We start from the raw sequence: 14,614 nt of genomic DNA, 5'->3' as shown, positions 1-14,614 counted from the left end.
AAATCCAATACATTACTGATTACCACTCTCCATATTTTCAAGCATAGTGGTGGCTCCATCATGTTATGTGTATGCTTGTAACCGTTAAGGACTGGGGTGTTTTTCAGGATAAAGAAAGAAGTGGAATGGAACTGACCACAGGCAAAATCCTAGAGGAAAATCTGGCTGTTTGTTTTCCACCAGACACTTGACAGATTAATTCACCTTTCAGCAGGACAATAACCTAAAACACAATGGGAAATCACTGGAGTTACTTACCAATACCAGTGAATGTTCTGAAGTGGCTGAGTTACATTTTTGACTTAAATCTACTTGAACATATATGGCCAGACCATTTGACAGAGCTTGAAGAATTTTTTAAAGAATAATTGGCAAATGTTGCAATATCCAGGTGTGGAAAACTCTTAGAGACTTACCCAGAAAGACTCATCACTGCCAAAGGTGATTCTAACATGTATTGACTCAGGGGTGTGAATACTTATGTAAATGTAATATTTTGGTATTTAATTTTCAATAAATTTGCAAACAATTTTCAAACATGTTTTCACTTTGTCATTATGAGGTATTTTGTGTAGATGTGTGAGAGAAAAAAATCTATTTAATCCATTTTGAATTCAGACTGTAACACAATAAATTGGGAAGTAAGTTGAGGCGCATGAATACTCTCTGAAGGCACTCGATATGTGCAGCTTCAGTTGGTCCTATAGCCACAAATGGGCTGTGTCCCAAAAGGAACCCTATTCCCTACATAGTGCACTACTTTTGACCAGAGCTCCATGGGCCCTATATAAGGTAAAGGGTGCTGTTTAGGACACTTTCAGGGTATTCCCTGTTCGACCTGCCAGTCGACTGCAGGGTGATTGATCGCTGTATTTGTTATGTTAAGGCACCATCTCAGATCTCTGTACGACACTGTTTTTTTCCTGTTTGAATAGGGTGGCAGTCTGTACAAACATGCATCGATAGTACAGATATGTTGGAGCTGGGTTGCCAGGTCTGACTGTCTAAAACATACAAACATGCCAGTGCAGATCTGTAGAAGGCTCGGTTGCCAGGTATGACCGTCTGAATCCTACAACCATGCCTAGTGCAGAAACGGAGAAGCTGGAGGTTGCTATCTGAAACCACAGCCATGTATTTACGGAAGGCTCAGTTGCCAGGGCGGAATATCTGAAACAAACAGGCCAGTGCAGAGCTGTAGGAGACAGGAGGTTGCCAGGACTGACTCTCTGAAACGCCCAAAACTCTTTCTCAAATAAACCACTGCCTGCTGTTCTTGACTCCCGCCGTCTGTCAGAGGTCTGAGTTGGTGTAATTTTGAAGACTACCGCTGAGGTGTGACTGGAAAGCGTGCGGTGTGCGGCCTCTGGCTGAACGCTAAAACCAAATGAATGGGTTTTGATGAATGAAAGCCTATCAGCTGCCGCTTCAGTGAAACGTTAAGAGGACAGGAAGGACTGATGAACATGAATAGTCACCAGCCCTGCTTGTTCAGGTTTCACCCTTCTCCGCTCCACTCCTCCTCCTCTCCGCTCCACTTCTCCTCACTCCCACTCCTTCCCAGGCAAGCAGCCACCATATCCATGGCCACCCACATTAGTGTGAGCTGCTTCCCAGAAAATGCTGAATAGGGTGAAAAGTAGTGCACTAAATAGGGAATATGGTGCCATTTGGGATGTACCCTGGGCCTCTTGTTTACCCGGTACCTCTGCTCCAGTATACCCTGGGGATTTAGAGGGAGAGCGAGCCTGCTGGGCTTTTCTCCTGAGGTAATCCATCCCTCTCTTTGCATGCATCCCAAATGGCACCCTATTCTCTATATAGTGCACTACTTTTATATGGGCCCTGGTCACTTCAGATGCATCCTCTCTCACCTCCATACCGCTCTACCTTCTCTACAATACCCCTTCAACCTGTGAGTGATGGAAAAAAGATGTACTGTATACCTACTCTCTAAAACAAAACAATACTTTTTTGGGCCTTTCTAGTGTCAGAATTGAGTTTATTTTCTTTTTCCAAATGCAACTTAACCTGTTTTGGTTGTCACATAATGTAGCAAATGAGCTATATCCAAGTTTTCATTTAATCTCACAGGCAGTAAAGTAAAATAACAAAATGCTTTCGTTAAACAGTGCATTTGCAAATACAAAAGCTCCTTTAGTTCACTCACAGCTGTGTTATCAATCAACTAACTTTGGATACTGTTGCTCCTTCGTAGGGTCTTCCACCAGGGACGTGGGTCCCTCCCTTGGCCTCAAGAAGTCCAGCTCTCTGGAGAGTTTACAGACCGCCGTTGCCGAGGTGACGCTCAACGGTGACATGCCCTTCCACAGGCCACGCCCACGCATAATCAGGGGGCGGGGCTGTAACGAGAGCTTCCGGGCCGCTATTGACAAGTCTTACGACAGGCCAGCAGCCACCGAGGAGGACGACGAGGGCATGGAGACATGTAAGACGAAGCAGGACTTCTATTGGACAGATCCATAGAGCAAACATTAATGCACATCTTTCGTTGATATCTCTGCCTGAAGAATTTACCCAGCATTTCAAGTTATGCCTGCATATAAAGGTCAGAATTTGAGGACTTAATAATTACCCCATGTATAAATCTCTTTCCATGTCACCACCTCTCTAGTGGAGGAGGACACCGAGGAGAGCTCTCGGTCCGGGCGCGACTCTGTGTCCACTGTGGCAGATCTGACCCCACTGCCCAACACAGAGAGACCGCTGGCCAACGGCAACCGCGCCAATGAAGACAAGAAGAAAGACAAAGGAGGGAAAGACAAAAAGAAGCCAGACCGGGACAAAGAGAAGGACAGCAAGAACAGGGCTAAGAAAGGCATGCTGAAAGGACTGGGCGACATGTTCAGGTAGGAGACACAAAAACTGCCCCTCGTCCTTTACCAGTGTCTCACCCACCATTATCAGTGGCTCCTGGGGTTATGCCTTTCATCTGAGCTGTCTGGGATGCCAATGATACATTCAAACGTCATATTTACTTAAATGGTTCTGACACAGGCTCTGTCTCAAATGGTTGTGTCAAGGAGAATGCTGACTGATTTCTAACAGTGTAGAATAATGAGATCCAGTGGGAAGGAGAAGGATCTCCTGGCAGACATGCAGATCAGATGTTTGACCTAAAGGGGTGTGTGTGTGTGTGTGTCTTTGGCCTTAAGGTTGCTGGAAGCTCAAATTGTTTGGCTGCGATAGTCCCAGGGAACTGCAGGATCAAATCATTACGGAGGTGTGCTCCTCCCATTGAGATGAGCACTATCAGTGGTTGTTTGCAAACACACACATACAGTACGCACTTCAGAGCCCACGACTTTGCCTTTTTTGGTTTCATTCGATAATGACTTAAACATTTTCTTTCATTGACTGAAAGCATTGTGAAACCGCTGCTCAATATTGCGTTCCAGTTCCTCGGCGTGCACATCACTGACAACCTGAAATGGTCACAACGGCGCCTTTTCAACCTCAGGAGGCTGAAGATATTTGGCTTGGCACCTAAGACCCTCACTAACTTTTACAGATGAGAGCATCCTGTCGGGCTGTATCAACCGCCTGGTACAGCAATTGCACCGTCCGAAACCACAGGGCTCTCTAGAGGGTGGCACGGTCAGCCCAACGCATCACCGGGGGCACACTTCCTGTCCTCCAGGACATCTACAGCACCCGGTGTCACAGGAAGGCCAAGAAGATCATCAAGGACCTCAGCCACCAGAGCCACGGCCTGTTCACCCTGCTACCTTGTAGAAGGCGGAGCCAGTACAGGTGCATCAAAGTTGGGACCAAGAGAAGAGAAAACAGCTTCTATCTCCAGGCAATGACTGTTAAAAAAATCCCCACTAGCTGACCTCCGCCCAGTATCCTACCCTGAACTGTTACTAGTCGGCTACCACCCGGTACTCTACCCTGCACCTTAGAGGCTGCTGCCCTATGTACATAGTCATTAAACACTGGTCACTTTAATAGTGTTTACATACTGTTTTACCCACTGTATATGTATATACTGTATTCTAGTCATGGCTCATCCTATATAACTACTGCTGTAGTTTGAAATTATTTTGAATAGTATTTGAACCCAGGTCTGGTTGAAGTGTTTCGCTGCTCTCAAACCGAGACGCTAGTTAGACCAGACCCTCTCATCTCACTGGGCTCGCACGCGTGCGCACACACACACACACACACACACACACACTGCAGCCCAATCAAAGCCCAGTCATTACCATCAGAGCCCCATCTAGACCACAGCAGCCTCCCTCACCTACTCTACTCTGATCACCACTTGGACTCAAAGCAACACCCAATCTGCTCACTTGGCAGCATCCTCCAGATGGCCACTACCCAGAAACACACACGTGACAGCATCTGTATGGTTGTTTTTTTCAGTGCTACTGTATGGTACAGTATGGTAAAGTGAAGAATCCCCAATCCGGCAAGAATCTGCCATTCTGCCCTTAACCCCCACAACAGCTGCTCCCCAGGCTCCAATGACGTGGCTGTCGATTAAGGAAGCCTCCTCAAATATTTGTCTTTCTCTTATGACACTTTCACTTAACACTTTTTTTTTGCGTTGTCAACAGAGCCCTTGAACTTGTTAGTTTCCCAGTCGCTTGCTTCTTTAACTAAAATAACCTCTTGTTAAATCCCCATCTTATAAGTGGTGTAGAAGTCGGAAGAGGATAGGAGGGTTCTGTGCTTAACTGTACACAGAATATTGAATGCCCCTTTGTCATGATGAATGTTCTGATCTCTGAAAGTTTCACTAGTTCTTCCTGCGAGTGTTTCTGAAGGAGACTGGGGGGGAATCGCAAATGGCTCCCTATTCCCTATATATAGTTTACTACACTTGACCAGTGCCCATAGGGGCTCTGGTCAAAGTAGTGCACTATATACTGTATATAATAGGGTGCCATTTGGGACGTGGCTGGTGATTTTTAAGGAGATTTAATGGAAGTCACCGGAGTGGAAAGAGAAACTGTCACCCGCTGTCTCTGTGATAGATAGGGCTGCACTTCATATTAACACTATCAACGGCTTTATGCTACATTTGAGGCCATTTGTTGATCAATTTATCAGGTAATGGACTTCCCCCTTCGGTCTTTCCCGCTCCCCCCCCCCCCCTCTCTCTCTCTCTCTCTCTCTCTCTCACTCTCTCTCTCCTTTTGTTATCTCTCTCCCTTTCTCCTATCGTTATCTCTCTCGGTCACTCACTCTCTCTTGCTCCTTTAGTTTGTTCTATATATCTCTCTATCTCTCTGTGTGTGCTGAGAAGTTCTTGGTTTTCCTTATAGCTGATTAAACTCAACTCTCTGCAGGCCAATTTCCCTCTGAATAAGCCTAGGTCCATCATATAAATAAGGTCTGCAAAGTAATTTAATCAACAGGGTGCCTTTTTATGTGGAGTCAATCAAGCTGAAATATAATTTCAAGTAGTTCCCATTTGGTTTAGTACTATTTCCCTTCCCATGAATATAATTACTTTGATGGGCTATGGTAATATGATCTTGTCTCCTGTCAACTTCAGACCTGATCACAGGCAAACTCAGTCAAGTACAATTTTTAAAGCAAAATATTTGATGGCATGTTTGTTAGAAGGGAGTTGGAGAGTTGATCGCCATTAGTAATTTATAAAACATTTTTGGGGTCTGTCAAATTGCACCCTGTTCCCTATATAGTATGCTGCTTTTAACCAGGGGTGCACTCTTTGTCTGCTGCCCCAATGTTTCAGGTTTGGAAAACACCGCAAGGACGGAGAGAAACTAGAGCGCAAAGGGAGGCTGGAGGAGCTGCAGGCCTCAGAAGAAGAGACACTGAGGATGAAACTAGAACAGGAGAGGTGAGTGTCTGTATGTCTGTCTATAGAGAGACACTCACACAGTGTTGCTCTGGGACTGGGATTTGATCCCACACACACACACTAGTGTGTATGTGCTGAAAGGCATTGGTGCCAACCCCAGGCTACGAGCTACACACTGCCGAATGAAGGAGGTGGCAGGTGGGGGATGTGGCAGTAATTTGGGCACCAGACTGTAAATGCCAAAGCTATTACTACACGCACGCACGCGCACACACACACACACACACACACACACACACACACACACACACACACACGCATATATATATACATATACACACTACAACACTATGTTTAATTAATTCCTCTGCTTGTGTTTTCGGGGCATGATAACTCCGTAATGGCATTCAAGTCTTATTTTTCACAATATTAGAATTTGTATCTCATCGTTCCTAGACAGTTCAGACTGGTTTTGAGGGCAATTATTCAAATTATGAAAGTTACATACGCAAAAAAATGTTGAGTAGTAACTGGTTTGACAATATGCAACTGAAAATTGTGATCTCACCTATTTTTGAAAGGTTCCTGTATGATGGCTGTTTCCGCTCCAAGACTATTGCAGTTGGGACACAACCATGGATTCCTCAAAAGCCAAACTGTTGTTCTTGCAGTGCTTCGCTATTGTCTCCTTACCGTGAATCATGCTAATAGGATATTGCGCAAGACACTGCTATCACTGTAATGTACCATTGATGCAAAACAAAACTCAAGCTAAGGCTAGCTTGTCAGTCACACAGGTTGCGGTCCCCATGCTCAGACGTTGCTGATCCATGCCCGGTCTTACAACGCTTGGATAGGTATTTTGGGTGTCAGCTTACCACATCAAATAGATAGAAATCTGCTGCCCAACGGCACAGTCTCTCACGTGGAACACAACCATTGGTTGATGCGTGCAAAGTCTGAGCAGAGGAACACGACCAATGTCTTCTGTTTCCACCCAGAGCTGTAGGAATGTCAGAAGTCTGTGTTATTAGGACACCTCGCTGACAGAGCCTGCTCTGCTTGCCCTGGCAATGACCCTCGTCCTTTTCTGTGATCCCACAGGTCAACTAATAGCTACATTCACACACAGACTAGAGACAGGGGTTTGCGTCCCAAATGGCACCCCATTCCCTAAATAGTGGGCCCTGGTCAAAAGCAGTGCACTCTATAGGGAATGTGGTGCCATTTGGGACGCGGGACAAAGAATAGAGAGAGGGTGTGTTTGGTTGGCGCTTGATTTACACCACCCGACTGAAGCACTGAGTGTTTCCTTTGATTTACCCTCTATTGAAGTAGGAGTGAAAGGTTTGGGGGCAATCTGTGACAACATGAGAGCTTCTTTTCAAGCCCAGATATCTCGAGCCCTGACTGCGGGGTAGCAATCATAACATTCATCACGGCACACTTCGATTTCTACGTACCATGTCATTACCTCGCTGTCATTACCGCGCTGGCCTTACTGTGATGCACAGCCAATCACTTGGACATGGAGACCAAATCAAAGGAACTGTCATTATGAAATCACGCCATCAACAATATGGCTCTCTCTGCTTCGGGCTCTCGGCTAATAAGTGTCGCAAATTCTGGATTCAGAAAGGAAGAAGGGGAATGGATGCACTTGTTATGTAGATCGTAAGTCAATACTATACTTATGCTATTGATCTTGGCATGAAGGACTGAGAAGTGTGACTACCAAAAAGCATTATGATCAAACCACTTGTGTAAATAAATCGGACTTGACTTGATAGAGAATCATCATCATCTGCCAATCTGGCCAATATCGAAGGTATGTCTCCCTTACTGTGTTATAATGGTCTCTGCATTAGGCACACCAATGGAACATTTCTGAGCACATTCATTACTGATCTCTAGATGGGATCTCTAGATACAGTCCATATGGGTATATCTCTTTATTAAAAAAATTTGTTTAATGGCCTACTGGGGAACTACCTTGTTCAGGGGCAGAACGACAGATTTTTACCTTGTCAGCTCGAGGATTCGATCCTGCAACCTTTCGGTTACTGGCCCAACGCTCTAACCACTAGGCTACATGCCTCTAACCACTAGGCTACATGCCTCTAACCACTAGGCTACATGCCTCTAACCACTAGGCTACATGCCTCTAACCACTAGGCTCCCTGCCTCTAACCACTAGGCTCCCTGCCTCTAACCACTAGGCTACATGCCTCTAACCACTAGGCTCCATGCCTCTAACCACTAGGCTCCATGCCTCTAACCACTAGGCTACATGCCTCTAACCACTAGGCTACATGCCTCTAACCACTAGGCTCCCTGCCTCTAACCACTAGGCTCCCTGCCTCTAACCAGTAGGCTACATGCCTCTAACCACTAGGCTACATGCCTCTAACCACTAGGCTACATGCCTCTAACCACTAGGCTACATGCCTCTAACCACTAGGCTACATGCCTCTAACCACTAGGCTCCCTGCCTCTAACCACTAGGCTCCCTGCCTCTAACCACTAGGCTCCCTGCCTCTAACCACTAGGCTCCCTGCCTCTAACCACTAGGCTCCCTGCCTCTAACCACTAGGCTCCCTGCCTCTAACCACTAGGCTCCCTGCCTCTAACCACTAGGCTCCCTGCCTCTAACCACTAGGCTCCCTGCCTCTAACCACTAGGCTCCATGCCTCTAACCACTAGGCTCCATGCCTCTAACCACTAGGCTCCCTGCCTCTAACCACTAGGCTCCCTGCCACCCCATCAGTCATGCTGCTTCATTCTTTGTCCTGATGAAACCCTTGTAATCCCAGTGTGCTAACTACCTACACACCCTCCCTCTCTCTCTCTCTACAAACCATTACCTGGTGAACAGCTAAGGTAGTCGTTTTAACTGCATGGAGGGAGTACCTCACCGAGCACATAATTACAGTTTCGCCAATTATCAGCCTTTCAACTTGCAATTATCATCCCCTCGCTTCTCTCTGGGCCTCTTTACTGCCGGGAACGAGGGAAAGAGAAGGGAGAACGGACAGCATTTCCTCATCTAGCACTCAGCTGGGAAATCTACATATGCCCCAAGAAATGTGCATTAAGCCACATAATGAAATAATACTTCAAGGAAACAGGTTTCCCATTTAAGTGTGAAATGAAATAGTCATTATAGGTGAAAATATTTATCCAAAAAGGCAAAATATTTCCCTGATGAGATTGAAAAGACATCACAGATTCCAGGCCGTCGCTGAGTTGAGTAGACTGAACCATCTTTTGAATATTTTGAGGATTTTCTTAATGGAAACATATGCCTCTTATAAGATGCTAGCACTGCAGCCTGCCCTGAGTGCCGACACCAGCTAAAGCTTGTTTGTAGACTCAGCGAATATCTATATTACCAGAAGGAAACGGGTCCTTGAGAGACCTAGCTTTAAACCGTGGGAAAACAAGGTTTGTGTTGGGGGTGTTTAGTAGGCTACTGATGGTAAGCACGGTGCTGCTGATAAGATAAGAGCAGACATAGCAATCTGCTCCCTCGCTTTGTTTGGCTCAGCAGCCTTTCCATTGAGAGGAGGTGGAGGGGTCGACCAATGCTATTTCCTACGCAGGCTAGCTCGACCGACCGACTGTGAATTGGATCCTTACAAAAGCAGCTGCCTTGACATGAAAGCCGGTACAATGTCAATACCTACGTCTTCTAAACAAATAACACTGCTACAGCAGAGCCTCCTTAAATGCCACCTCTGTTTACTTACTACCACAAAAATGCTGAATATTCTCAACACCCTTCAATGAGATATTCTATCTAGACCTGAGGGCCAGCCAGGAAGAAGGGCTAGATCAACCATTGGACCAAACAATGGTCTCAGCCCTGACATGTTTCTGTGAGGAAACCCTCCGAGGTCTTAATGATTGGCCCTGATGAGAGATGGAAACATCTGTACTTGGCATAGAGTATAGGAGCTATAATGGATTTTATACTCGAGGTGGGGGGGGGGGGGCTGCGGCAGCGGAATCAGAACCAGGGATGATGAGTGGCCTTTCCTCAGCTTCCACACATAACAATGTGCCATTGTGTCCACTGTGTAATGATAATGTCCCTTGGTGGCAACTGACAGCTACACAATAATGATAAAACATGCAGAAAGAAAGGAAACTCGGATGGAAGGTCCTGTGGGATAAGCGACACGTAATCCTGTGACGTAAAATCTGATCACTTTATATTCCAGACAGTTGATTCACCAGACAGATGCTTGTCTGTGTCCCAAATGGTACTATATTTCCTATTTAGTGTGCTACATTTGACCAGGCCACGTGTACTATATAGGGAATAGGGTGCCGTTTGGACGGTACAAAACAATTAGGTTTTTCTATCTATCTGTGAAATGCAGGCCCTGGTCCCTGACCCTCACCTGAGTAAATTCATCCACTCAGTCAATCAGAGGTAGATTTTCTCTGGCCTCTGGCCTTGACCAATCAATATGTGTTTTGCCGGAGGAATTGTAACTCTCAACTGGTCCTTGGGAAAGGAACTCTGCCATTATAGATCAGACATTGATTAGGTAGAAGTTTCTGCCTCTCCACCTTTTCCCAGGGTACCCTACTCCTAAACCTCCACAGATTGTCTAAGTACTTCATTGCAGTCGTGGAAGCTTTCCACTAGAAGAGGGTTTATTAAAAGACATCTTAAGTGTTCTAGAGAGGGGAGCAGCAGCTGCCTGTGAACATAGGGTTTGCATCTCAAATGGCACTATATTCCCTGTATAGGGCTCTGGACTAGGGTGAAGAATATATAAAGTATTCATACCCCTTGACTTCTTCCACATTTTGTAACGTTACAGGTTTATTCTGAAATTGATTACATTGTTTTTTTCCCCCTCATCAATCGACACACAACATCCCATAATGACAAAGCAAAAATAGGTTTATAGAATTTTTTTGAAATTTTAATACAAATAAAAAATGGAAATGACACATTTACATAAGTATTCAGACACTTTACTCAGTACTTTGTTGAAGCACCTTTGGCAGCGATTATAGCATCAGGTCTTCTTGGGTATGACGCTATAATCTTGGCACACTTGTATTTGGGGATTTTCTCCCATTCTTCTCTGCAGATCCTCTCAAGCTCGTTGCTGCACAGCTATTTTCAGGTCTCTCCAGATTTGGTCGATCGGGTTCAAGTCTGGGCTCTGGCTGGGCCACTCAAGGACATTGAGACTTGTCCCGAAGCCTCTCTAGACTTTGCTTCATTCATCTTTGCCTCGATCCTGACTAGTCTCCCAGTCCCTGCTTCTGAAAAACATCCCCACAGCATGATACTGCCACCACCATGCTTCGCCTTAGGGATGGTGCCGGGTTTCCTCCAGACGTGACACTTGGCATTCAGGTCAATGAGTTCAATATCTTGGTTTAATCAGACCAGAGAATCTTGTTTCTCATGGTCTGAGAGTCTTTAGGCCTGATTGGTGGAGTGCTGCAGAGATAGTTGTCCTTCTAGAAGTTTCTCCCATCTCCACATAGGAACTTTGGAGCTCTGTCAGAGTGACCATTAGGTTCTTGATTACTTTCCTGACCAAGGCCCTTCTCCCCAAATTGCTCAGTTTGGCCGGGCGAACAGCTCTAGGAAGTGCCTCGACACAATCCTGTCTCGGAGCTCTACTGACAATTCCGTTGACCTCAAGGCTTGGTTTTTGCTCTGACGTGCACTGTCAACTGTGGGACCTTTTATAGAAAGGTGTGTGCCTTTCCAAATCATGTCCAATCAATTGAATTTACCACAGGTGGACTCCAATCAAGTTGTAGAAACATCTCAACGATGATCAGTGGAAACAGGATGCATCGGAGTTAAATTTTGAGTCTCATAGCAAAGGGTCTGAATGCTTATGTAAATAAGGTATTTCTGTTTATTATTTTGAATACATTTGCAAAATTTTCAAAAACGGTTTTTGCTTTGTCATTATGAGGTATTGTGTGTAGATTGCTTAGGATTTTTTATGTTTTTATTCATTATAGAATAAGTCTGTAACGTAACAAAATGAGGGGGGAAAATCGAGGGGTCTGAATACTTTCCGTGGGCACTGTATGCTGCCATTGGGGACGCATCCACAGTTTTCTTTTTGAGGAATCAATGATGAAACATTCTTTCCTCCAGGATCCAGGCTAAGACCCGGGAGCTGCGGGAGCGCCAGGCACGGGAGAGGGACTACGCTGAGATCCTAGATGTCAACCTGAGCCGAGACGAGGAGCACCCCTACGCAGGCATCGGGCCCCTGGACACGTCCCTGGACAGCGGGCACAGCCGGCCCCAGAGCCCCCGAGACAACCACCATCAAGATTCCTCCCTGTACACACAAGTCGGCAAAACCCGCAATGCAAATGGACGCCCTCCCTCCGCCGACAGGTAGGGGCTCGAGGGTCTATCCCACGCTATGAGGAGCAGATCTGAGTTCAAATACTATTTCAAATTGTTCAAATACTTTGGCCATTGGCTCTAGCCTGCCAGGAGTGCCAGATTGGGCAGAGGTTGCCATTGTGAGACTATTATATTGGTCCATTAACCCAGGCAAGCTCGGGTAAAGTATTTGAAATGATTGAAAATACTATTTGAACCCAGGTCTGGTGAAATGAAGAGTGGTAGTAATATCAAGCACTATTAAGTAGCACTTCTGCATGGCAGTTTGGTTTTATGCTTGTGTTATAGACAGACCATCATGTAAAGATGGAATCTGCAGTATGGGGCACGGCGCCACTGGCAGCCCAACCACTGTTGTTTTTGTTGCCGAGATGAGAAGTGTCTCACAAAATGTTTTTTAAAAAAGTCAGTACATATTGTGCTCTGCTATCACGCCTGCAGTGATTGCCAAGAGGGAAACCAGTGGTCGTGGTTTGCCGTAACTTCTTTGGTGTTGTAATATCGCAAACGGACGTGGCTGTTTCACCATTATGGATTCCAGCTTCAAGCCTCTGAGGTGTTGAAGAACTCATTCCTGAGAGAATAGTATCTTGCCGTGCCTTGCCGTTCCTGAGTAATGCTAGGAGAAACACCGTTGCGCATACAGTACCTCCACATTTTTACGCTGCGTCACTCACTTTCATCAATAAGTATTCTATATCCTAGCACTGAGTAGCTACAGTATAGGAGGCTGATATACTCTGACTTGTGTCTTAGTCCAGCCATCAAATCTCACCCCAGGAAAACAAGTCCAGGCAGTTAAATGTCACCACTCTACTGACTGGGACTCACTGGTGATTACCTTGTTCCTGGGGGGTAAGGAAGGCAGCATTTCTACATTTTCTCTTATGCTCTCCTGATCTACTTCCCCCGTCTCTTACATGTTCATGTCATAGCATGCGTCCCAAATGCCACCCTATTTCCTACATACATTGCTTTGGCATTTATAGGGAATAGGCACTAGTCAAAAGTAGTGCACTTAATAGGGATAAAGGTGTAATTTGAGATGCAAACATAGAGAAACATATCCTCAGGCTGACTGTTCACTTTCCTTTGGGATTGGCTGTCTGTCAATCATCTCACACCATTCCCAAGACTGACTTCAACTTTCAACTGTATTGTCCCTGAGGATATTGGTTTCGCAGCAATGGTCATACATGAAATACATCAAATCGTATATTGACAAATCTTTATTCCTACTATGTTATTCATTCATAGTCAGTGTCCCTGTGATGCCATCGTGAACACAGGGGCCACTGCAGTGACAGTACTTTTTACATCACACTAAAGGCTGTGACGAGAAACCATAAGCCTGTGGGCCCTCTATCTACAGCAAATGCTACCCTATTCCCTATATAGTGCACTACTTTTGACCAGATCCCTATATGCCCCGGTGCCATTTGAGCCGAAGCCTCAGTATTCCACTGTAGAACTGTATGGCCTGGAGCACAGTACAGATGAAAAACCTGGGATGATTTCCCTAGCCAGAGTGAATACAGTTATCCTGGGTGTTATTTCATGTCCCTCTACTCAGATGTGTGTAGATGTATTAATACTGTATGTAGTATTGATGTATAATTCATTGTGCTGCCGCAGTGTAAAGGTTTGGATATAGTTCTAGAGAGGGGATGTGTGAAGAAGGAATGAATAGCATTCCCATGCACTGCGGCTGTTAAGAGACTAGCAATACCACGGAGCACTCGTTCAATAAACATAGTCTGGGACGTCGTGCGTGTTCATGACCCCGTTGCATCAGAACCACTGGCGCAATCTGTTTCATCTTTGCTTGTGTTTGGCTCTTCGGTGATACTTTAGCATTATGTCGGGTCACAGGTGGTAATGGTATTGTTTTTTTTTTCAAGTTAGAGCGGACATTGTTTTGTTGTGCTGTGCATCTCTTGGGGGGAGATGAGGTTTGTGAAAGACTTGCCCCTCCCCCTGAAGACATTAATCATAAGCAGATGTATCATCACAAACCTACAACTTTATTAGAAATGTGTCCACGTCCCAAATGCCACCCTATTCTCTATATAGTGCACTAGTTTTGACCAAGAGCCCTGATCAGAAGTAGTGCACTATCTAGTGAATAGGGTGCCATTTTGAACGCATAATTTATTTGATTTCTGAAAATCATTATTCCCTTGGAAAGCGTTTGGAAATAATGCCACTGCGAAGTAGAGGCACGGTGTATTACACCATGGGAATTTTTAGAAGTAGAGTATTTGATTTGATTGCAAAATATTTTTTATTGCAAGTTGAAGATGTATAAGTTGGACTACTTTCCTGTTCCTTTATAGGGATTTATATGTCGTCAGTTCAACTTGATTACTGTACACTATGCTCCAAGGGGCACTGCACATGTC

At 45.3% G+C, this 14,614-nt stretch overlaps 1 protein-coding gene across 4 annotated transcripts in view; it reads left to right on the top strand.

The window, feature by feature from the left end:
- LOC139386582 (partitioning defective 3 homolog) overlaps positions 1 to 14,614 on the top strand; it is a 232,113-nt gene that overhangs the window by 156,888 nt on the left and 60,611 nt on the right. For all 4 annotated transcript variants that reach the window (XM_071132243.1, XM_071132242.1, XM_071132244.1 and 1 more), the window contains 4 exons: positions 2,219 to 2,449; positions 2,636 to 2,870; positions 5,735 to 5,842; positions 11,952 to 12,200. In XM_071132243.1, coding sequence (XP_070988344.1) covers positions 2,219 to 2,449; positions 2,636 to 2,870; positions 5,735 to 5,842; positions 11,952 to 12,200 — 823 coding nt within the window. The remainder of the gene's footprint in view (positions 1 to 2,218; positions 2,450 to 2,635; positions 2,871 to 5,734; positions 5,843 to 11,951; positions 12,201 to 14,614) is intronic.

Source organism: Oncorhynchus clarkii, chromosome 28 (genome assembly GCF_045791955.1).
Source record: "Oncorhynchus clarkii lewisi isolate Uvic-CL-2024 chromosome 28, UVic_Ocla_1.0, whole genome shotgun sequence".
In the NCBI taxonomy this organism is placed as follows: domain Eukaryota; kingdom Metazoa; phylum Chordata; class Actinopteri; order Salmoniformes; family Salmonidae; genus Oncorhynchus; species Oncorhynchus clarkii.
This window is presented reverse-complemented; position numbering and strand designations above follow the sequence as displayed.